Here is a 25,245-nt window from a genome sequence, read left to right as displayed (position 1 = left end):
CCAGAAATACTATGAGAATCTGCTATGGGCCTTCCAGAAAGCAGAGTGGCCCCACTACATTTGACCCGCAACAATGAGAGTCAGAACGAGTCAAAAATGAAAATGAAGAAGAAACAAATATGTGGCTAGAAGATATACGACAGTGAAAACAAGGAAACATACAGTTAGAAGATAAACAGCAGCGACAGTAACAAGCAACAGTGGAACGTAGCAACAGAACGATTCAAAAATGAAAGTGAGGAAGGAAGAAATATTATCTTAGAAGAACAATGGCATCGCAATCTTCGACGCCAAGTAACTGTGGTGCGAAACCCAGTAAAGTAACTCAGTTTGGAGATAAGTTAAATTGCGTTTTTTAGGACTACCTTGATGTTTCTTCTAAAGATAAATAAAAGAAAAGAAGCTTTGGTGGGCAGGATGACTGTATCAAAAGCAATACTGCAAACAAATTTGCCCATTATTGGTAATTCATCCATTTTGGCTTATCATCACATTGAGTACGTTGTAGCAGCTATTTTGTTTATTTCATCTCTTGGTAGTAGAATATTTTATTTTTAATCATGGTTGCAGCGGTATCTGCAACCTAGTAAAAATCGAACCACAGCCCATAGTAACCAAAAGTTAAAAACGCGTTTAGGAAAAAACTACCTGGATGAAAAAAATTGCCGTCTGACACTGATTCAGGAATGGTAACTATTATTTGAGTTCATCTTAAAAGTAAAAGGTTATGCGAAAAGAAATTTATGGTGATTTCGAAAATAATCTGAAACGTCTGAAAAACGGCGTTTGATCAAAATGAAAAGTCAACCATTGGAATCAGCACGGTTGAAAACATAATTTTGGGAGATTACAGCCCCTCTCCTTTAACATCAAGGAAAATGAGTGTTTTGATGGGTTGCACTGATCTGTCTCTTTTTTCTTTTTTTTCTTTTTTTTTCTATCAGGGCTAGGGGGTAACCAGATTGTCATAGAAAGATGTGTAATACCTCATTCGAACGGAAATTAAGTTTGCTAGTGCAGTAAAGAGCGAAGTTGAAACTTAAAACTAACAAAAATTATTACTTCACGACCTATCTAACACAAATCAATAAAACTAATGCAAACAAATCAACTGGTGATATTTTTCTATGTTTGTAGGATTACTGAAAACTAGCGCTTTACGGAAAACACAAAATAATGTTGGGGTTTTGGTACGGTAAAGATTTACTGCCGTTTTGGGTTCGAAAAGGACATTTCATGATTATTTTGTAGACAAGTTCGAAGTGAAGAAAGCTTACTAGTGTTAGGACTGCAAACTCACTTTAGAATTTGTATCACAAGTTAAATTTCTCAGTTTTATAGAGAGAAATAACTGAATTTCCAGAGTTAATATTACGGTTGATGTTTTCTTCATTTCGATTAATACTAGGTGAGACTAAGATGTTACCTGAAAAATCAACCCATTATTTTATATGCTGTGTAATGACTTTAAACGTATTATTTTTTTGCCTAAGTTTTTAAGATAATTTTAATTGTATACTGAAAGTTACTGATATCACAGCTCCTGTAGGACTATGAAAAGCGTTATAGATTAGTTTGTTGTTGTGAAGCTACGTATTTAGTTTTTACTCCTAAATCAATATTCTTGTTTTTTATATTTGGCTTTTGTGTTTTCAGTAAAGCGCTAGTTTTCTGTAATCTTACAAACATAGGGAAATATCACCAGTTGATTAATTTTCATTAGTTTCATTGATATATATTTGATAGGCCATGAAGTAATAAGTTTTGTTCATTTTAAGTTTCAACTTCGCTCTTCACTTCCCTTGAAAAAACTTATTTTTTTAAATTAATTTTGATTTAAAGTAGCCACTTTGACTGTTCTTGCTTTTTTGGTGAAAAAATTGAAAACAGTTTGATTTTTTCCCCTAGTAATTTTTTTTATTATTTTCTATTTCTCTTTTCCCGATTTTCTGGAAAAGGCCAACGATAAAAAACTAGTACTGTCACTGAAAGAAAGTTCTTTGTGATAATTATAGCTTTTCCCTGTCGAATAGTTTTCCGATACTGTAATTTATGGAAAGAGAAGTGGAAAACAATGATTATTTTCAGAAATGAAGCATAAAGGTTAAAAGAGGTTGTGTATTTTCAAAAAAAAACAAAGTAAGCAAGTTTCATAAACAACATATTTAAAAAATAAAAGGTTCAGATTTTTGAATCATTGGCAAAAAAAAATTAAGTAACAGTATTACAATATTAAATAGTTTGCCTTATCAGATAAAAAAGGTATTGGTAAAATTTCTTTTATCTATATAAAATATTAAGGACTAGATTTATTTGTGGTAGGGGTTTAAATTTCAGAATATTTCCTGAGAGGTTCCAAGAATGAAGAAAACTTTAATCTAAAGACATATCTCAAAAAAGCTTCATCTTCTTCGCATAAAACTTATACCTATGATGTAGTAATCCCACAAAATTCAGCTATTGAGAGGAATCAAGAAGAAAAGGTTTGGAATAAGGAGCTGAAGATAATGGTTTACACTTTGAAAGTCTCCAAATACTTTTTTATTCGGTAAATGTCTTCGTTTCTAAGGGTTTTTTCAGCTTTGGCTATCGCTAATATTTTTTTTTTTTTTACTTGACTCGTAGTCTAGTTACGAGTCTTTGCTTACACGCCACCGTTGTCAATTAAGTGAAAAGTTTGTCCGACTAAAAGCAAAGATACAAATACCAAAGAAGAAATGATTTATTCTTACAATTACACTAAGAAAACTTGGAATTTTGGAAAACGGCTATGATATTCTAGATTATTGCTGGCTGCCACATTGAAAGCAAATATATGACCTTGGTTTACTTTCCTTGTGGCTTTGTTGAAAGCAAAAAATTCTTAATACTTTGGCAGTTATTTGGTTGGAACTCTTAAGGAAAGCATGGCTCACACATCTGCAGCTGCGAAATTAAGTTAACATTGAGTTCCTTGAAATGAGAGAGCTACACCATGTTCGGTGGCGACAAAAAAATAAATTACAGAGAGTGCTTTATAAAAGCCACACTTCTCGGCTTTATCTAATTGTTAATATAACTCATCCAACGCACAATATATTTCTTGTTTAACCCCGTCTTAATTGGTCTAGTGGCAAGTGCTAACTGAAGAGTAAAGATAACGAGAATCCTTCTTTTTATAAAAAGTCAAAAAGTTCGTGGCAATTAAGTGTACGTAAGAAGCAACTCGTGCTAGTACGTAGTAGTCAAAACTCTAAAATGAATTTTTGACCACAAAAGGTACATCAAGAATTTGATTTTTCTGGCCTGCTCCAAATATATAAGGTTGCCAAACAAAAATTAAATTCTGTGACTATTTGTCTGATTTTGTTGGTATTTGCTATAAAAAGGAGAAAAACACCATTGGAAGGTCAAGGAAATTTAAGTAGTCAGGTTTAGCATACCAGACAATTGTATTATAGAGGTTTCAAGCTCGAATCTAGAAAAATGTGAAATTTTGTATTTTGTACATGTCCCGAGAAAGTCGATGACGAATGCGTGTTCATTTGTTGTTGTTGTTTTTTTTTCAGGGGTGATCATGTCAATCCATTGGTCCTGGAAAATCGAGAGAAAGCTCAAGAGTAAAAAAATTGAAATATTTAGTACCCTTTTTAATTAAAAAAAAAGTTGTGCTATAGCAAAGTGGCACTTTTTGCATTTTGTGACACAAAACGACATCTTTGCCCTGAGATTGCCAAAAAGCAATGATGTGAATAAACTGAGATAAAAGTTCAATTTAAAGTTGTCAAAAAGCTATATGTTAACATAATAATCAACACAACATGTAAACAATGGGAAAAGTTCATAGCTTGCAGACTCACTCCGGGGGACTCAAGGAAGTCAACTCATCTTCAAAGACATAGTTATTAGATCAGTTGACTATGTTGAACAAAATGGCTATTTCAAATTTTGATTATACGACGTTGGGGAAAAGGGGGCAAGGTAGAGGGCGAGCTGCCCTCCAATATTTATGGTCACTTAAAAGGGCTTAAATCTTTTTTCTGGCAAAAAATGCAAAATTCCACATTCTTGTATATAGGAGCTTGAAACCTTAGTACGGTTCACTGATATGGCTGAACCTGATGGTGTGATTTCATTTTTCCGGGGGCTCTTCCCCTCCGTTTCAAAAATTCGGCAGATTTTTTCAGGATCGTAACTCCAGACAGGTAACATTAAACTTGATGAATTTTATATATTTTGAATTAGCATCAATACTGGATTCGTTTGATGTACCTATTGTTATTAAGACTCTGTTTCTTAGAGTTTTGGTTATTATTGAGCCGCATCGCTCCTTACTTAGAGTTCGTTACCTAGAACTGTTTGAAAACTAGAAGATCTGAAATAGTATTGAAAAAAGACTGTCAATTAAAAACCACAATAAATTAATTTTCAAAAACTTTTTCCACGAAAGCAGTTTTTAAAACAAATGTAAAGAGGAACATAAAATCAAAGATGAGCAGAACTAAACTCAAATAATTTTTAAGAGTAAAACTACCATAAATCATGATCAGTAAAAAAGTGAAACCTAAAATGAGCAGAAATTACAATAATTACTGTAACCGGGCCAAACTCAAAACGGCCTTTTGTCGCATCTCTCTAGCCGCAGGTCTAGTTGCGCTTCATTTTGTGCATCATTACCTCTAACATTTTCTCAAGCCTTTTAACTTAGATGTTCGGATTCATTCAAAATGATGTGTAATTTTGCATAACATCATAGATAACAAAACAAATATTTTTCCCAGCTTTTCCCCAGTCGTTATATCTCTGCGTTAATTGTGTTGTTGCATAATTCAGGAGCAATCAGGAATGTTCTCATGCTTATGATCTCTGAAAAATATAAATTACGCATTTGCATAGTTATCGTTTATACTCTTTATATATTATTCTTTACATGTTATATTATATTCATAGTTATTCTTTAGTTTCAAGTCAGAGTGTGAAAGATCAGCAATTTCAGTTGAATTAAGAAATTCTGGTGTGAATACAACTCGTTTTTCCTGTCTATCCTTCACATACGCAAAAATAACACGTTTCTAATTCCATTTCATTTTCTGAAATACCTCAAATGTATCCTAGCATCATTTTATCGTAGAATAGTTATCGCGTTATCCTTTAGTTTTTAAGTCACATTTTTGTTTGCAATTCAATGGGATTTTCAATGTTTTTTGTTCCATACCTTTTTCTTTAGCTGTTTAGAGCTATTTGTCACGTTTTGTAATTTTATGGCATGAATTCAATTCCTGTTTCCTGCTTACTCTTCAGAGACTCTATTATAACTTCATTCCATTGCAGTGCAATTAAGAAGCTCATGTGTGAATTCATTTCTCTTTTCTTGTGTGTCTGCGATTACTAAAAAATATGTTTCTTCTTTCTATGGTGAAAAATCAGCAATACCAATTTAGTTAATTAATTCTAGCATAAACTCAATTTTCTCCATTCTGTTTGTCCTTCAAAGACTAACGTACGCTAAACTAACACGTTCCTACATTCCATTGTAATTTTACTTTGCCATCTACTCAGCAGATTCCGTTGTGTGACGTTTTCCTATGTATTTCAATGTGTTTTGCCGTTTCTTGTTCCATGCCTATTCTAAGTTATTTATCATCTTGTGTAATTTCGCATACGTCATAGAGGCCTATACTATGAACAATACGACTACTCTGGGGAGAAATGATATAATTTACGTTCTTGAAACATGTATAAATATGACGTTATTCACATGTTTCTTTTCGAAAATTAAGGCTCAAACTTAACTCGTGACCTATGTAGAATTTTTTTCAGGCCAAAAAATCCCAGGGTGCAAATTTGAAATATATATATATATATATATATATATATATATATATATATATATATATATATATATATATATATATATATATATATATATATATATATATATATATATATATATATATATATATATATATATATATATATATATATATATATATATATATATATATATATATATATATATGTAAATAGCTGAGCTCTGTTGCAGTTGCATAGAGGCCTATTGGTAGGCTTCCACATTTTCAAATAAGAGTAAGCATAGACAACAGTTATATTCAACAGAATATCCAAATTAAATTTAAAAAGAGCTTGGCTACAGCCATTGTAGTTCTAACAGCTATATCATAATTTGCATTTGAATGAGAACTATATGTATCTTGAATAGTGGTTTAATTTTCAAAACATTGGCGAAATATAAGAAATGGTTCATTGTAATAATCAAGATGACTGGAAAGAAGGAAATAAAAAAGAATTAAAAAGGAAAGAATGAAAATAAACTGAGTCTTTAATATATGATACTAATTCTTAGAAATGTCAGCAATTCAGAATTATGTTTCACTGTATTTTCATTTTATTTTTCAATTTCATAAATGAAAAAAAAAATGAACATTATATTTTGTTTTAATAAAGCGCAAATGATGCAGTTGGTTTTTATAACTTTTATAATTAGCCGATTAGAAAGAGGATAGTAGCCAAACTGCTGTTTGTAGAAATTTTTGTTTGTTTTAAGTTTAACTCGAATGTTCAATTTATTTTTATTCGTTTTAAGATATATTTATTCATCTGTGTCAGCATCTCTTATCATAATCTATCAGTATCTGTTATAAGTTTAATACGGTTCTTTGCTTTTCATTGAATAACCTTTTCTTTCAAAGAGTGTTCATAAATAAATTCCCTCAACATTCCTTGAGAGTTTCAACTAAATGTCAATAGCCGTTCCTGAGATATTGTAGATACATGCTTTTGACAAATGCGATAAATATAGTATCTTTTGATCAAGTTCGAAATTATTGTCAATATTCTCTGAAAGTTTCAACTTAATACCCTGAACTGTTCCTGAGATACACAACACACATTTTTAATAAACTTGATATTGATAGTATCTTTTGATGTAGGTCAATATTCCCTGAAAGTTTCAAATAAATACCATTACCCGATCCCGAAACATTGCAGATATGCCTTCTTGACACCCGGGATACCCATAGTGGTATTAAAATTTAGTTCAAGATCCCCATCAATGTTCTCTGTAAACCTCTTTTTAAGTTCTTTCTATATGCCTTTTTATCCTGGCAGATGTGATGGTTTACGTAAATTCCAAAGATAGACGATAAACGTTGGTACATGGTCTTTATTAAATAACGTGAGAATGCACATAGAGAAAATAAGGTAGCACAAGAACAACTAGCTACGACGGAGGCGAAAGATGGACTGCCCTTAGAACTGAGCCAAGAATGTAACTTTTCTGGAACGGAAGTTCCAGCTATTGGTTGTTCAACCATGCCTGGGACCTGACCCCTTTCCCACGACTAGCTTTAGTCCCAAAAGCCCCCCTGGACTGTTCTCGTTGACATATACATGGCCAAATCTCTAAGAACCGAGACGCCGGAAAAGCCTTCTCGAATTTACGTTCCAAATACTTTACATCTGTATAAGTTTAAACGTCATATCCTTAGCTATACCTGAGATGTTATGGACATGCCATTTTTACAACAAGGATGCATATAGTGTCTTTGGTTTAGTTCAACATCCCACTGGCATTTCCTGAAAGTTTCCAATTAATAATCTTAGACGTTCCTGTGATATTGGAGATAAGCCCATGACGACCATTGCCGACTGGGGTTCACACATCGTCTTTAACCTCAACATCCCCGTCGACGTTCTCTGAATTTTAAAACTTAATACACTACCCTTACTGTTCTTAAAATATTGAAAATATAGTTCTCTTTTAGCATTCCATTTAAATTTCAAATTAATACCCGTAGCTGTTTCTGAGTGCAATATAGAGCATAATTTTCCCTTTCATTTTTTTTGTTTTTTGGAGTTGTTCGTCTAACTCGATTAAACACACAGTGTAAAGGACTGAATTGGACCAAATCATTTGTCTGGACAATCCGGGAAGTATATCCTGGTGTTGTCGGCATAAAGAAAAGGCATCAACTTCAATTAACTTTCATTTTCCATAAAGTGTTTGAATTATTCGTTAAATAGTTTGGGGTTCAGAAAAAAACACTCTTATCAATTTATTAATGTCTTTACTTCACGATAGCCGCTAGTGTAATTAGAACTATTCCAATTCGATTTTCTGGTTCACCAAGCGGTAGAGACGAGCGCAAATCTTTTTGGAAACTGCCGTAAATTTCATCAGAACTCCAAAAGCATGAATCGCTGCCAAACCTTTTGCAGTAAAATTATGCAGATCAGATTTACGCAGCAACGACGGTTGCCAAAATACCCACAACAAGAAGTGCTGCATCAGAAGTTGCTGTTACATGCTGAAGTTTATTTTCACTGATTTCTTTCTAATGATAATATGTGATGAACCATATGAATCAAATGTTCGTGATAACGAACTGTAAGTATGGAGCGACTCGGCCCATTAGTAAACTAAACCCTTAAAAAGGAATTTTGACAACCATTAATACTTCAAATGAATTGAATTTTTATGCTGAATCCATATATACAAGATTCATTGTGCTTAAAGTTACCCATCAAAACCTATAAAACTGAGAAAATTTGCCTGATTTTCAGAAAGGAGAGAAATACCCTTAAAAAGTCAAACTATCTTACTGAAAATCACGCCTTCACATTCAGCATATTATAGAGCCCTACTATAAGAGTTTCAAGATGCTATCCACAAAATTTGGAATTTTGTATCTTTTGCCAGAAGAAAGATCAAGGATGCCTGTTTATTTGTTTGTTTTTTTTTCTCCTAAGGATATTAGTGTCGAACCAGGGGTCGTAGGAGATTGGAAGATGGCTCATCTGGACTGAAAGTAAAAGTTGTAGTGCCCTTTTAAGTGCTTGAAAAGATTGGAAGGGAACTATCACCCCCTCTCGCACCCCTTTTTCCCCAGTCATACCTGATAAGAATTTCGAGATAGCAATTTGGTTCAGCATAGTTAAAAGGTCAAATAATTATGTCTATGGGGATGATATGACTCTTCAGAGCCCTTGCGGAAAGGAATGTAAGTAGTTCGACCATTACACATAGTGTTCGCAAAACATTTGGAAATTGAATTTTAAAAAAAATAGAAAGTAAGGGGGAAAATTAGAACATAAAATGAACAAAATTATTCAATATATGAGGGGGCTACCCTTTTTTCAGCCCTCATCCTTTACAATAATGTTTAATGTTTTATCATAACTGTATAAGAAAGTCAGCTCAAATACAATGGCCGCTGAATTTAAACGAGATGTCTATTTAAAGAAACTTTAAGACATTTTAGAATAAAGAGTGAGGTCGAAGAAGGGCAGGGCTCCTCCTATATAGAATAATTTCTGTTCGTTTTAAGTTATAATATTGCTCTTTACTTTCAGCCGAAAAATCTTATTTCTATCTAATTCTATGATAGTTCGGTGTCGGAATTGAATTGGAGAACAACTAATTTAAATTCTTTTCGTTCGACAACATCTTATAATCTAGCTTATATCATCAAAAATGGTTTTGTTACCATTTTCTTATAAAATTAAAGGTTACCAAACCATTATAAAAATGGTTTTGTTTACCAGTAGCTTATATCATCAAAAATGGTTATGTAAAAATGAAATACCAAAGTTACTTTTATACTTTTTTATAGCTAGTTTATTACAACTGAGGCAATTTTATCCCAGAATTTATTTCAATGTAATTTCCTGGTTTCAGCTTTTTACTTATACACAAAAAGAAATTAAGTAAAACCTTGAAATCAGCTGTGCAATCCAATTGGGAAAAGATCTCCAAAAACATCTCCAAACATACTCAAAAATAAACACTGAAAACTTTGGGACTAGTCAAACCCATAAGTAAGTAGTAATATAAAAAGGGAGGATAAATACACAAAAATAGAAACATGACAAAATCAAGTCAAGATTAAGAATACAGATCTAAAACGGAACTAATTGTTCAACGTCTCTTTGTCTTCTGTTATTCTTTCTGAAGTATTGCGTGAGCTGAAGAAGGAAATGAAAATATAATTAAACTAATAAAATTTAAAAGGCTATTCACAATATTCAAAAAATAGCAAATACCCCTCAGAAATTCTGAGGAATGGCCAAAAAAAGAGAAAAACAGAAAAAAACTAACAATAAGTAAAGTATAAAATGGTTAAAACATGTCGTTTTAGGGTGAACGGATTAGAAAGATAGAGAGAGAGAGAGAGAGAGAGAGAGAGAGAGAGAGAGAGAGAGAGGGAGAGAGAGAGAGAGAGAGAGAGAGAGGGAGAGAGAGAGAGAGAGAGAGAGAGAGAGAGAGAGAGAGAGAGAGAGACGAAGGGGGGAGGGGAGAGAGCAATAAAGAAGGAGAGTGCGAGGATAGCAACAGAGAATAACTCAAGATACTATAATTCAATTTTACCACTCCCAGCTCTTCTTTAAGGATATTATCCATCCACCAGGTAAAAAAAGGAGGGGGTCTTGCCCCATAAGCTCGGCACACAAGATTAGCTTCAACTCCAGCAGAAAGATGCTTAGCAGTATCATCAATTTTTACTTCAATGGGACGAACTAAAATAAAACGTACAGATTAGTTGCTCTAAAAAATTATGCTTGTTAAGACTATAATCTAGGATGTATTCACACAAGACAGTATGAATACTAAAGGAATTTATGAGCGACTAAATGTTAGATTATTATTTCATTATGGCAAGAGAAAAGAGTTCCAAATGAGGGTTTAAGCTGGGGTTTTACTCTGAAGAGCCTTCAGTTTTTAAAACTTAGGGCATTCCGAAGGAGTGCTTTATTTACGAGACTATGATGATTCCCTATTTGAGCTTTATAATTTTTGGAATCCACGACAATAGTTTTTGCACAATGAATCTAGTTAATTCCTTATTTATAGTCCCTTCCCCCAATAATTTAGCGAGAAAATATATTATACAGACCATGCACCTTTACTATCCAGATATGAGCCCCTCTTGCCCCCCCCCCATTAAAAATGATAGATTTTCCCTTGTTTATCCCAGGATTTACACAAAAAAACTAACCGGTGGTATTCTACATACCATCTTCAGCCAGTTTTATAGCACTTGTGCGTTATTGAAGATAAGTATGATGTTAGACAAAAATTGCTACGAGTATGATAGATTAACAAAACCGCAAAATATTTATCTTTATAAATAGGAGGTTGATAAGTCAATCAAAGTTTCACTAACTGTACCCCTACTCATTTGGCAGCTATTATTCTAACTTGCATTAATTTTCCCTTTTTGTAAAATGAAGATTGATGTGTTTCCCATGCCTTATTGTTATCAAACAGTTCGTGGTAACGAACTGTTTGTTCCCCTCCTCAACGCCTCGCTCTTTATTCCGTATATGAAAGGGGCTGTCCCCTCCTCAACGCCTCGCTCTTTACGCTAAAGTTTTTTATTGTTTTAAAAAAAAATTGTGAGACAGTCAAACTTTAGCGTAAAGAGCGAGGCGTTGAGGAGGGACAGCCCCTTTCATATACGGAATAAAGAACGAGGCGTTGAGGAGGGACAGCCCCTTTCATGTACGGAATAATTTCTGTTCGTTTTAAGTTTTAATGTCGCTCCTTACTTTCAGTTTAAAAAACTTGTTTTTTTTATTTAATTAAATAAAAAAGAACAAGTGTTTTTAACTGAAAGTAAGGAGCGACGTTAAAACTTAAAACAAATAGAAATTATTCAGTATATGAAAGGGGCTGTCCCCTCCTCAACGCCTCGCTCTTTACGCTTTAGTCTTTTATTGTTAAAAAAATTGAGTTGTGAGAAAGTCAAACTTTAGCGTAAAGAGCGAGGCGTTGAGGAGGGGACAGCCCCTTTCATGTACGGAATAATTTCTGTTCGTTTTAAGTTTTAACGTCGTTCCTTACTTTCAGTTAAAAAAACTTGTTTTTTTTTTATTTATTTTTTGAACGTTTTTGAATTAATGCAGGTTTTGATATTGGCTTACCGTACATGAATAATTAAAACAAAATTTGCATATTAATTTTATTTTTATTAGGTTAAATGGCTTTCTCGAAACTTGTTTAATTTTGTTTACGAACGTTTTTATTAGTAATAAATAAACGTAACTTACGAATTAACTTACGTAATGAATTTCTATATGCATAGATTTTTAATACGTATATTAGGGGGTTCGCCCCCTAGTCAATACCTTGCTCATTAAGCTAAAGTTCAAATTTCGTTCCAATTCTTTAAAAATGACCCCTTAATTAAAATTAGAATAAATAGCTCTTATGGAAGTACTAAAAAATCTTTGGCTTAAAGAGCGAGGTATTGACTGGGGGGTGAACCAAATCATATACGTAATATTTTCTGTTCGTTTTAAATTTTGATGTTGCTCGTTACTTTCAGTTGAAAAACTTTTTTTTATTTAATTTCTGATCCTTTTCTTTAATAATGATGGGATTTCCGGCGCCCTCTTCATAGCAATGTCCCTTCCCTCATGATAACCTCCTTCATGGAAATATCCTCCCATATAACCCCCGACTCACCACCCCCCCACCTACCAGAAAAAATCCCCCCTGAAAACGTCTGTATACTTCCCAATAACCAATACTATATGTTAACACTGGGTAAAGTTCATAACTGTCAGCCCTCCCCCGGGGACTTCGGGGAATTAATTCATCCTAAAAGACATAGTTATCATATTTTCGACCATGTTGAACAAAATGGCTATCTCAAAATTTTGATCGGGTGACTTTGGGAAAAAATGAGCATGGGAGGGGGCCTAGTTGCCCTCCATTTTTTTGTTCATCAAAAAGTACACTAGAACTTTTATTTCCGTTCCAATTATCCCTCCCACGAAATTCTAGGACCACTGGATCGATACGATCCCCCTGGGAAAAAACAACAAAAAAAAAAAAAAAAAAACAAATAAACACGAATCTGTGGTAAAGTTCATAACTTTCAGCCCTCCCCCTGGGGACTTCGGGGGATTAAGTCATCCTAAAAGACATAGTTATTATACTTTTCGACCATGCTGAACAAAATGGTTATCTCAAAATTTTGATCGGGTGACTCTGGGAAAAAAATAGCGTGGGAGGGGGCCTAGTTGCCCTCTATTTTTTGGTCACTTAAAAAGGGCACTAGAACTTTTAGTTTCCGTTCCAATGATCCCTCCCACGAAATTCTAGGGCTACTGGGTTAATACGATCCCCCCTGGGAAAAAAACAAACAAAAAAAAACAAAAAAACAAATAAACACACATCCGTGATCTTTCTTCTGGCAAAAAATGCAAAATTCCACATTTTTCTGGATAGGTGCTTGAAACCTCTACAGTAGGGTTTTCTTATACGCTGAATATGATGGTGAGATTTTCATTAAGGTTCTATTATCTTTAGAGGTTATTTCCTCCCTTTAGCGAAAATCTGCCAAACTTTCTCAGGCTGAGTAACTTTTGATGGGTAAGATTAAACTTGATGAAACTTATATATTTGAAATCAGCATTAAAATGTGATTCTTTTACCATTGAGCCGGGTCGCTCCTTACTTATAGTTCGTTACCACGAACTGTTTGATTAAATAAAAAAAACAGGTGTTTTCAACTGAAAGTAAGGAGCAAGATTAAAACTTAAAACGCACAGAAATTATTACACATATAAGTGGTGTTGCCTCCACCTCAACACCTCGCTCTTTACGCTTAAGTTTTTTATTACTTTTAAAAAAGCGTCTTCTTGTTCTAATTAAACGGCCCTTGTGTTTCAGGAGTCATTATTAAAAAATTGGGACAAAATTAAAACTCCCCAACCTTAAAGGGTTTGGGGAGGGGGAAACCTCTTTATATACGTTATCATTTCTGTTCGTTTCAAGTTTTAATGTTGCTCCTTAGTAGTGACCCCGCAGAGGTTCCTGTGACACCCATTCAGACTGCTCTTTTCTTCCATACTCCATAGGTTCAACGACTCAAGAAGAATGTTTAACGGCGAATTCCTCTTTTGGCGACCAGGTACCGCAATTTTCGATGAAATTTGTGTCCTGACAAGATTTACAGGATTTCAGTTTTACATTATATGATTACTTGGAATGTGGTCCGTATAATACACAAGTTTTAATAACAAGTGAAGTCCCTAACCCCTCGCACCTATGGTTCATAAAATAAGGAAAAACAAACTTCAACTAAAAATAAGGAGCAATTATAAAACTTAAAACGAATAAAAATTATTACTTATATGAGGGGGGTAGCCCGCTCCTCAACATTTCACTCTTCACGCTGCAGTTTTTCGGCACTTAAAAAAAAGTTACTTATTGTTCTAATTAAACGACCTTTACAGGACGATTATTTCACGATTATTTTAGGAGTCGTTTTTAAAGAATTTGGACAAAATTTAAACTTTAGCGTAAAGAGTGAGGTGTTGAGGAGGGGGCAACCCCCCGTATATAGATAATAATTTCTGTTCCTTTAAATTTTTGATGTTGCTCCTTACTTCCGGTTGAAAAAACTCGTTTTTTGTTTAATTTCTGACTTTGACTACTTTGATAATGCGTTGCTTTTTATAAACACTGAATCTAAAGTCATTAAATATTTTGGTGTTTGATAGCCAAGTTCAAAATTGTCGAAATTGTTCAAAAATATCCGTCCAACGCTTCGGTATTGCTCAACAGAACTGAATGCTGGGAGTTTATATATTAGTTTTTACAAGTAGGCAATTGTTTTGTGTATTTTTGTAATTACTTACTTTTTATTTTTATATATTTTACTTTAAATGACATATTTTTTTCGTTGCCTTTACAAAAATGTTTGTCTCTAAGCTTTATGAAATAAAGAAAAACAAAACAAGTTTTTTCAACTGAAAATAAGGAGCAATCTTAAGACTTAAAAGGAACAAAAATTATTACTTATATGAGAGGGGTTGTCCCCTCCTCAACTTTTCGCTCTTCGCGCTACAGTTTTTCGGCACTTAAAAATTTTTACTTATTGTTCTAATTAAACGACCGTTGTGTTTCAGAAGTCGTTTTTAAAGAATTCGGTCAAAATTTAAACTTTAGCGTAAAGAGCAAGGTGTTGAGTAGGGGGTAACCCCCATCATATACGTAATAATTTCTGTTCGTTTTAAGTTTTAATGTTGCTCCTTACTTTCAGTTGAAAAAAATCGTTTTTTGTTTAATTTCTGATCGTTTTTTAAATAACGCCAGGATACCTTGCTCCACCTCCACGGAAATTCCCCCTCCTCATAGAAATACCCTCTGGATAATTCAATTTTGGTTAAAATTTACCTCGTACAATTACCCTTAACATCTCCACACGTAAAATTGAACCGGTAAAGAGAAAGCAAGACATAAAAAGAAATTTCGTATAGGAATTCTGGCAAATTCACCCAGTGTAAAATTTTCTCTGAAAAGTTAACCCCCTGGAAACTTCCCTCTCCATGGAAAATTCTCCTAGCTGAAGTTTCGTCCTATCCTCTCACCCAAAAAATACATTCATACTTCCCAAAAAAATTAAATAATACGCAAACTTTATAACTTAAAAACCATTCCCCAGGGGCTTTAGGGGGGTCATTTATGTCCAAAGACATAGTTATTGGGCATTTCCACTATGCTGAGTAAAAATCCATCTCAAAATTTTAATCGGACGAATTTGGGAAAACCTTGACGTGGGAGGGAGCCTAGTTCCCTCCAATTTTTTGGTCACTTAAAAAGGGCACTAGAACTAGAATGAACCATCTCCTGACGTTCTAGGCCCACTGGGTCAACACGATAATTTCCTGGAAAAAAAGAACAACAAATAAACATGCATCCGTGATGTTTATTCTGGCAAAAATTACACAATTCCACATTTTTGCAGAAATGAGCTTGAAACCTCTAAGGTACGACTCATTGATACGCTGAATCTAATGATTTGTTTTTCATTAAAATTCTATGATTTCTAGGGGGTCTTTCCCCCTTTTTCGAAAATCAGACAAGTGTTTCAGGCTCGTACCTTTTGATGGATAAAGCTAAATTTAATGAAACTTATACATTTGAAATCAGCATAAAAATCCAATTTTTATGATATATCTATTGGTATCAAATTCCGTTTTTTAAAGTTTCGGCTACTATTCGGCTGGGTCGCTCTTTACTTACAGTTCGTAACCACGAACTGTATGATCATCCATCAAAATCCTAATAAAGATCATTGAAATATTGATGGTTTTTTCTGCGCTACCAAAAGTATTGTATTCATAAACCTTTACAGTTCCATGAAATGCAATTAAATAAATAGAAAAGGTTTTTCAACTTAAATAAGGAGCAAGTTTAACACTTAAAATAAATATAAATTACTCGGTATATATGGGGGACTGCCCCCTTCTCAACACATTGTTCATTAAAAAAAAGTTTTTTAGTGCTTTGAAAATCTTTTTTTTTCCAATTGCATATTTTCTTAAAAATTTGAAAAAAAGCTAAACTTAACAGTAACGAGTAGGGAGCTATGGAGCAGAAAGCCCAATTCATGCACAGAATATTCTGTTCAAATAGGCTGCAAATCTGTTCCTTGATTTCAGTTTAAAGGCTCTTGTTTTTATTTAATTTCTGATTATTTTCGGAATCATTCCCAGATATAACCAAGATATAATTTGAGGCACTGGTCCCTTATAACCCTGTTTAATTGCTTTTAAAATGTTTAAATCAATAATTGCATATTGACTAGTATCGTCTCACGTTTAAATTTGCAATTTCAATTTTGGTAAAAATTTGAATATACATAAGAAATTGGCGATGAATAGAAATTTCTGGTGAAAAGACTTATTAATATAACTACTAAAGAATTTCGGTTGGATGAAAAGGAGTATTATTGTTTGCATGGATGGAAATTAGGTGAGACTTTTGATTTTCTACATAACTGAGCCCATCACAACCTCTAAACTAAGATTTTGTTATCGATGAATACATTAAACACATTTGTTTAAATGCATTGACGTAGGCCTACTTCATATAAATAGAAAAAAAAATATTACCATTTAAAATTGTTGAAAACTAAGTTCCTTGCAGTATTTGCCACCCCAAAGAAATTTCCTGGCGGGGCTACTAATGATCTGCCTTGCCTTTTCCACCTATGTGCTTTTAGGCATGGGAATGTAACATTTTAGCTGTACAGAGAAACATTTTGATTAATTCCTATTCCCCCCTATCTCCTTCAAAATTTATCTGAAGCCTCAGGAAGAGTAAGCAGTTTGGCCATTAAAATGTACTTTTGTAGGAATCTACCCTACCCCCACCTAAACAACGACTTACCCCTTCATTATAGCTGATACGCATTTACAGATCACCAATGTAGCCTAATTTCATTATAAATAAAGCGAATCAACTTGGTTGAATCCAGTCCTGCCACCGTTTGGCATTACTAAAATATAATTATTGATACTTTTAAATCAATTAGCTTCATATAATTTTATCTTGATTGCAAATTCGTTCTCTTATGGGTAAAGTCGCAGTTTGGTGCCCTAAACCACCTAAACTGTCACCCAACCACCATCACTATTTTGGCGTCTGCCCCACTGGAAAATTTTCTACCGGTGCCCTTGAATTGGTTCTATTCTGGATCAACTTAATTATAGTTTGTAAATACGGATGCAAGATTTTGTATTTCGAGCAATGTGCGTCAATAAGGTGAAAGGGGTGTCAATTGCCCTTTGCTTGATTTTTCACTATTCTCCTCTCATTATATTTTGAGAAATACATCTTTTTTTTGGCATTTTCAGTGAAATAGAGGAAAAAAAATTGTCCACTCCTGGATATTGAAAAGTACGTTTTGGCCCCTTAAAATTTTCGTGAACCCCTGTTTGAAGCTAAAAATCCATAAGAAATATCTTATTTTATCATTATCATTAAAAATACCTTTTATTTTTTTAGGTTTATCCTGGTGAAACTAACACAGAAAAGAGCTCTGCCTTCCATAAAAAACTTCAGAATATGTCTATTTATCTCAAAATACAATTTATCGCCAACGCAGCTAAAACAAAGATCCTTTCCCATGAATACTGGTATTAATTAAATAAAGGTAACATAGCTTTTATTTCAGGCTCATTTATGTGGAAGATGTCGGAAAACATGTCGTTTCCTAGAGCATCTCATACCATCTACTTTATGAATAAAGGAAAATTACTTCGTGGGGTTGATTTTGATTTCTAAGCAAGATAAACTGCTCAGTGAATGAAGATTTCTTTTGTATTATTATATTTTCATTGTTTACTTACAGTATATTTCACTTCCCCTCTTTTAGTAGTCTAATGGATCCTTTTTATAAGCAAATCTTATCCTTCTGTAAGAGGAAACTGAAAATACAAGGAAAAGAAAAAGCTTTGTTAGAAGCGTTGAAAACTCCATGATGGCAAAGCAAGCCAGATATTTGAGCTTCTCCTTTTTCTTAGTTCCGAATATGCTAGTTTTATCAAAAAGGATGTATGAGATACAAATCAAGCAGTTCTTGGTAACGAACTGTAAGTAAGGAGTGACCCGGCTCAATGCTAACCGAAACTCTAACAAACGGGATACCAACAGATACATCAAAAGAATCAGATTTTAATGCTGATTTCAAATATATAGCCTAAGTTTAATCAAGTTTAGTCCTATCAATCAAAAGTTTCACGCCTCAGAAAATTTGGCTAATTTTCGAAAAAAGAGGGAAAGTCCCCTCTCAAATTTCTAGAACCTTAATGAAAATCGCACCATCATATTCAGCGTATCAGAAAACCCTACTGTAGAAGTTTCTATCTACAAAAATGTGGAATTTTGCATTTTTTGCCAGAAGAAAGATCACGGATGCGTGTTTATTTGTCTTTTTTTTTCCAGGGGTGGTCGTATCGACCCAGTAGTCCTAGATTATCAAGGGATGGCTCATTGCAACCAAAATTAAAAGTTCTAGTGTTCTTTTTAAGTAACCAAAAATATGAAGGGCTCGCCGGATTTCCCGGCTTTATTAAAAAACAAAAGATCAGAAATTAAATTAAAAAAAAATAAGTTTTTCAACTGAAAGTAAGGAGCAACATAACAACTTAAAACGAACAGAAAATATTACGTATATGATGGGATTCACCCCCTAGTCAATACATCGCTGTTTAAGCCAAAGATTTTTTAGTACTTTCATAAGAGCTATTTATTCTAATTAACGGCTTTTGTGATTAAGGGGTAATTTTTAAAGAATTGGAACAAAATTCGAACTTTTGCTTAGAGAGCAAGGTATTGACTAAGGGACGAACCCCCTAATATACGTATTAACAATATATGAATATAGAAGTTCTTTACGTAAGTTAATTCGTAAGTTACGTATATTTATTGCTAATAAAAACGTTCGTAAACAAAATTAAACAAGTTTCGAGAAAGCCATTTAACCAAATAAAAGTAAAATTAGTATGAACATTTTGTAGTAATTATTCTTGTACGGTGAGCCAAAATCAAAACCTGCATTAATTCAAAAACGTTCAAAAATTAAATAAAAAAAACGAGTTTTTTTAACTGAAAGTAAGGAACGACTCTAAAACTTAAAACGAACAGATATTATTCCGTATATGAAAGGGGCTGTCTCCTCCTCAACGCTCGCTCTTTACGCAAAAGTTTAACTTTCTCACAACTCAATTTTGTTTAAACAATAAAAAACTTTAGCGTAAAGAGCGAGGCGTTGAGGAGGGGACAGCCCCTTTCATATACGGAACAATTTCTATTCGTTTTAAGTTTTAACGTCGTTCCTTACTTTCAGTTAAAAAAAACTTGTTTTTTTTTTATTACATCTAAGAGTAGATACTGCGTTATTCACGTTATTCAACATATTGGGGCTTCCCGCCACCTTTTTGGGTGTGCGCCTGCGCCACATAGTTTTGATAAGTTTTTCCCTCCATGCTCCCTCTTGTATAAAGTGACACAAACTTGTTTACATTGTCAATATCTTTCACGGCACCATAATGACAAACAATTTTTATATAATGTTTTTTTCCCAAAATTATGTATGAAGTAAAAAGTAATAAATACGCAAAAATCTTTCAGCTTTAAAAGTAAGGAGTAGTTAAGTTTTTATTGAAATCGTTGTCGTAAAAAACTTGAAAAATGGCTCATTCGATTGGAAATTCCAAGGTCTAGTGCCCTTTTTAAAAGTCGAAAGTGATTTGTGGGCCACAAACAGATCCAATCAAAATTTTTAGACAGCCATTTTGTTCAGCGTAGTTGATTTCCAGATAGAAATTATGTTTTTGAGGAGGGCACTCCCCCACAGCCCTCAACGCAAGAATTTTAAGTTATACCCTGGGGGCATATAAGGTTTCTATAGAACGCGCTGTCTTAGAATCTTCAAAAAGGGCTCATTCGATTGGAAATTGAAATGGCTAGTGCCCTTTTTAATAGTCGAAAGTGATTGGAAGGCAACTAACACCCCTTCCACGCCCACGATTTCCCCAAACACATCCAATCAAAATTTTGAGATAGCCATTTTGTTCCACGCAGTTTAAAGTTCAGGAGATTATACCTTGGAGCAGGATACTAAACCCCACAGTCTTTAGGGCAAGGGTTATAAGTTATGCCATGGTGACATATAAGGTTTTTATTGAAATCTTTGTCGTAGAGACTTGAAAAAAAGCTCATTTGATTGGAAATTCAAAGGGCCAGTGCCCTTTTTAATAGTCAAAAGTGATTTGAGGGTAACTAATCCCCCTCTCACGCCCACCTTTCCACCAAACACATCCAATCAAAATTTTAGATAGCCATTTTATTAAACGTAGTTGAAAGTTTTGGAAATTAGGTCTTTAAGGATGACAACCCCTACCCCCCACAGCCCTCAGGGCAAGGGTTGTAAGTTATGCCCAGGGGGCATATAAGGTTTTTATTGAAAGTGTTGTCGTAGAAACTTCAAAAGGGCTCATTCAATTGGAAATTTAAAGGGCTAGTGCCTTTTTAATAGTAGAAAGTGATTGGAGAGAAACTAATACCCCTCTCACGCCCACCATTTAAAGCACATCCAATCAAAATTTGAGATATCCATTTTGTTCAACGTAGTTGAAAGGTTCTGGAAATTAGGTCTTAGAGGATGATAACCATCCTAACAGCCCTTAGGGTAAGGGTTGTAAATTATGCCCTGGGGGCATATAAGGTGTTTATAGAAAGCGTTGTCGTTTCAAAGAGGGCTCATTCGATTGGAAATCGGAAGAACTAGTGTCCTTTTTGATAGTCGAAAGTAATTGGAAGGCTTGACATTATGATATGCAGCGCAATCGCGCTGCCTAAGTAAAGAACGATGTTGGCACAATGTATTTTTTTCCATACCAGGGCACTTCGTATCGAAGGAGTTGTCGTAGAAACTTCGAAAAGGTCTCATTCTACTGGAAATTGGAATGTCTAATGCCCTCTCAATTAGTCGAAAGTGATTGAAAGGCAGCTAACACCCCTTCTACGCCCACCATTTCCCCAAACACATCAAATCAAAATTGTGAGATAACCATGTTGTTCAGCGTAGTTTATTTTCAAATAGAAATTAGGTTTTTGAGGAAGACAATCCCCCACAGCCCTTAGAGCAAGGGTTGTAAGTTATGTCCTGTGGGGCATATAAGGTTTTCATAGTTAGCGCAATTGCGCTGCCTAAGTAAAGAACGATGTAGGCACAATGTATTTTTTTTTTCGTGGTCTTAGACCAGGGCACTTCGTATCGAAGGAGTTGTCGTAGAAATTTCGAAAATGGCTCATTATATTGGAAATTGGAGTGGCTAGGGCCCTTTTTAATAGTCGAAAGTGATTGGAAGGCAGCTAACACCCCTTCCACGCCCATCATTTCCCCAAACACATCCAATCAAAATTTTGAGATATCCATGTTGTTCAGCTTAGTTGATTTTCAAATAGAAATTATGTTTTTGAGGAGGACACTCCCCAACAGCCCTCAGGGTCAGGGTTGTAAGTTATGCACTGGGGGCATATAGGGTTTTCATAGGCAGCGCAATCGCGCTGCATAAGTAAAGAACGATGTGGGCACAATGTATTATCTTCTTTTTTTGTGGTCTTAGACCAGGGCACTTCGTATCAAAGGAGTTGTCGTAGAAACTTCGAAAAGAACTCATTCGACTGGAAATTGGAGTGGTTAGTGCCCATTTCAATAGTCAAAAGTAATTGGAAGGAACTATCCCTCCCCCCCTATGCCCATCATTCCCCAAAACACATCCAATCAAAATTTTGAGATAGCCATTTTGTTCAGCGTAGTTGATTTCAAGATAGAAATTATGTTTTTGAGGAGGACACTCCCCCACAACCCTTGGGGCAAGGGTTTTAAGTTATTCCCTGGGGGCATATAAGAACGATGTTGGCACAATGTATTATTCATTATTTTTTTTCCTTTGGAGCAGGGCACTTCGTATCGAAGAAGTTGTCGTAGAAACCTCGAAAAGGGCTCATTCAATTGGAAATTGGAGTGACTTGTTCCCTTTTTAATAGTCAAAATTGATTGGAAGGTGACTAAGACCCCTTCCACGCCCACCATTTCACGAAACACATCCAATCAAAATTTTGAGATAGCCATTGTTCAGCGTAGTTGATTTCGACACAGAAATTATGTTTTTGAGGAGGACACTCCCCCACATCCCTCAGGGCAAGGGTAGCAAGTTATTTTCTGGGGGCATGTAAGGTGTTTATAGAAGGCGTTGTCATAGAAATTTCAAAAAAGGCTCATTCGATAGGAAATTCAAAGGGCTAGTGCCCTTTTTAATAGTCGGAAGTGATTGGAAGGCAATTAACCCCCCTCTCACGCCCACCTTTTCCCAGACACATCCAATCAAAATTTTGAGATAGTCATTTTATTAAAAGTAGTTTAAATTTCCGGAAATCATGTCTTTAAGGATGACAACCCCCTCAGAGCCCTCAGGTAAAGGGTATACCCTTGGGCATATAAGGTTTTATAGTAAGCATTGTCGTAGAAACTTCAAAAAGGGCTCATTCGATTGGAAAGTGAAAGGGCTAGTGCCCTTTTTAATAGTCGGAAGTGATTGGAAGGCAACTAACACCCCTTTCACGCCCACCATTTCCCCAAACACATCCAATAAAAATTTTGAGATTGCCATTTTATTCCACGCAATTCAAAGTTCAGGAAATTATACCTTTGAGCAGGACACTCCCCCCACAGTCTTCAGGGCAAGTGTTATAAGTTATGCCCCTAGGGGAATATAAGGTTTTTACTGAAATCTTTGTCGTAGAAACTTGAAAAAAAGCTCATTCGATTGGAAGTTCAAAGGGCAAGTGCCCTTTTTAATAGTTGAAAGTGATTTGAGTGCAACTAACCCCCTCTCACGCCCCCCTCTTCCCCAAACACATCCAATCAAAATTTTTAGATAGCCATTTTATTCAACGTAGTTGAAAGTTTCGGAAATTAGGTCTTTAAGGATGACAACCCATCCCCACCACAACCCTCAGGGCAAGGGTTATAAGTTATGCCCTGGGGACATAGAAGGTTTTTATTGAAAGCGTTATCGTAGAAACTTGAAAAGGGTTTATTCACTTGGAAATTGAAAGGGCCAATGCCTTTTTTAATGGTTGAAAGTGATTAGAGAGCGACTAACGCCCCTGTCACGCCCACCATTTTCCCAAACACATCCAATCAAAATTTTGAGGTATCCATTTTTTTTCAACGTAGTTGAAAGCTCTGGAAGTTAGGTCTTTTAGGATAAAAACCCCTTAGAGCCCTCAGTGCAAGGGTTGTAAGCTATGTCCTGGGTGGATATAAGGTTTATATAGAAAGTTTTTGCATAAGTTTTAAAAAGACCTTATTTGATTGGAAAATGAAATTGCCCTTTTTAATAGTCAAAAGTGAGTGGAGAGTAATTAACCCCCTCTCACACCCACCATTTCCCCAAAAACATTTAATCAAAGTTTAGAGATAGCCATTTTGTTCAGCGTAGTTGAAAGTTCTGGAAATTATGTATTTAAGGATGACAAACCCCCCGTAAAACTTCAAAAGATGCTCATTTAATTGGAAATTGAGAGGGCTAGTGCCCTTTTTAATAGTCGAAAGTGATTGAATGGTAACTAACCCCCTCTCACGCCCACTATTCCTGCAAACACATCCAATAAAAATTTTCAGATAGCAAAAATTAACATAAGTTGGGCTCAAAACCCCTATGCCTTCCCAAGGCCTGAAGAAAATTTGCACTTTACTGAAAAAAATACAAATGAATGTACATTGTCAGTTTATATACATATACTGATATTTAGTAATCAAAATGTTAATATTATTTGATCTATTAAAGTTATAAAACTAAAAACATTTATATTTTTTCCAATAAAGTGTAAATTTTTTTCTGGCCTTGGGAAGGCATAGGGGTTTTGAGCCCAACTTATGTAAATTTCTGCTCGTTTGAGTTCGACTTAATTATTTCTTTTAATTTTTTTTTCGTTTTGGTTTTCATTTATTTATCGATGTTGATTTGTGGTAGTTTCACGCTTGGTAGACTATTTGATTTTATTTTTGCTCATTTTTTGTTTAATGAAGTTTTTTACTTTTCTTTGAAAAACTTATTTGTGGAAAAAGTTTTTCAATTAATTAAAGATAAAAGGTCCAAAAACCAATTTGATCTTTTAAATATCCGATTTATTTATTTTTATTCTATAAAAACTACTCTATCTAAGGTATCTCTCATCTATCTCTGCTCATTTTAAATTTAACAATTTGACATGGCTATTATTATTTAAGTATAGGAAAATTACTGATATTCTATCTCTTCATTTAACTTGTAGTACGGCTTCAACTCTCTTGTCGCAATCAATAAAATCTTTAACAGCATTGTAAATGAGGGTCTTATTTACGAAGAAATAAAAGAAGCTGAAATACAAGCAACTCCAAAGAGGCACAGATGCTTTGAAAAAGAGAGCACGTATGTCATTTCTGTGAGAAATCACATTTAATTATATTGTTGCAAATATATTTTGTTACAGCATTTTTTTTTTTTTTTGAAACATTCTTGTTAAAGTTCCTTTCTTTAGGGAATAACAAATGAATTGGCTAATTTGATAAAATTCCCTGATCTTCTACATTCTCAGTCTTCAAACTTTTATTTGATTCGCTTTTAATCTACCTTTTCCAATGAAAGGCTAAGTAAACAAACACTTTAAACGATTCATGAGATAAGAGAGATAAACGATTCCTTATACAATAGAGATATATTATTTTATTCTTCTTTGATTTAGAATTCAACTCGTTTTTATATGTTTTTTTTAGTTACTTACTTTTATAAGGCATGCCGAGGATGCCTTGTTTTAAGTAGTAAGTATCTATTGAATTCTAGCCGATTATGTTCCCTCCTATGTTATTTGCTTGGCCTATGTTCCTTCCATGC

General features: G+C 34.3%; 1 protein-coding gene across 1 annotated transcript in view; it reads right to left on the bottom strand.

Annotated features, from left to right (window-relative positions):
• LOC148943673 (uncharacterized) overlaps positions 1 to 25,245 on the bottom strand; it is a 271,511-nt gene that overhangs the window by 45,585 nt on the left and 200,681 nt on the right. Inside the window, exon 5 of the mRNA XM_089101193.1 lies at positions 10,367 to 10,515. Coding sequence (XP_088957319.1) covers positions 10,367 to 10,515 — 149 coding nt within the window. The remainder of the gene's footprint in view (positions 1 to 10,366; positions 10,516 to 25,245) is intronic.

Source organism: Artemia sp. Qi Xiang Cuo, chromosome 15 (genome assembly GCF_049724085.1).
Source record: "Artemia sp. Qi Xiang Cuo chromosome 15, ASM4972408v1, whole genome shotgun sequence".
Taxonomy (NCBI): Eukaryota; Metazoa; Arthropoda; class Branchiopoda; order Anostraca; family Artemiidae; genus Artemia; species Artemia sp. Qi Xiang Cuo.
Note: the sequence above shows the minus strand (reverse complement) of the source record. Positions and strands in the feature narration are given on the sequence as shown.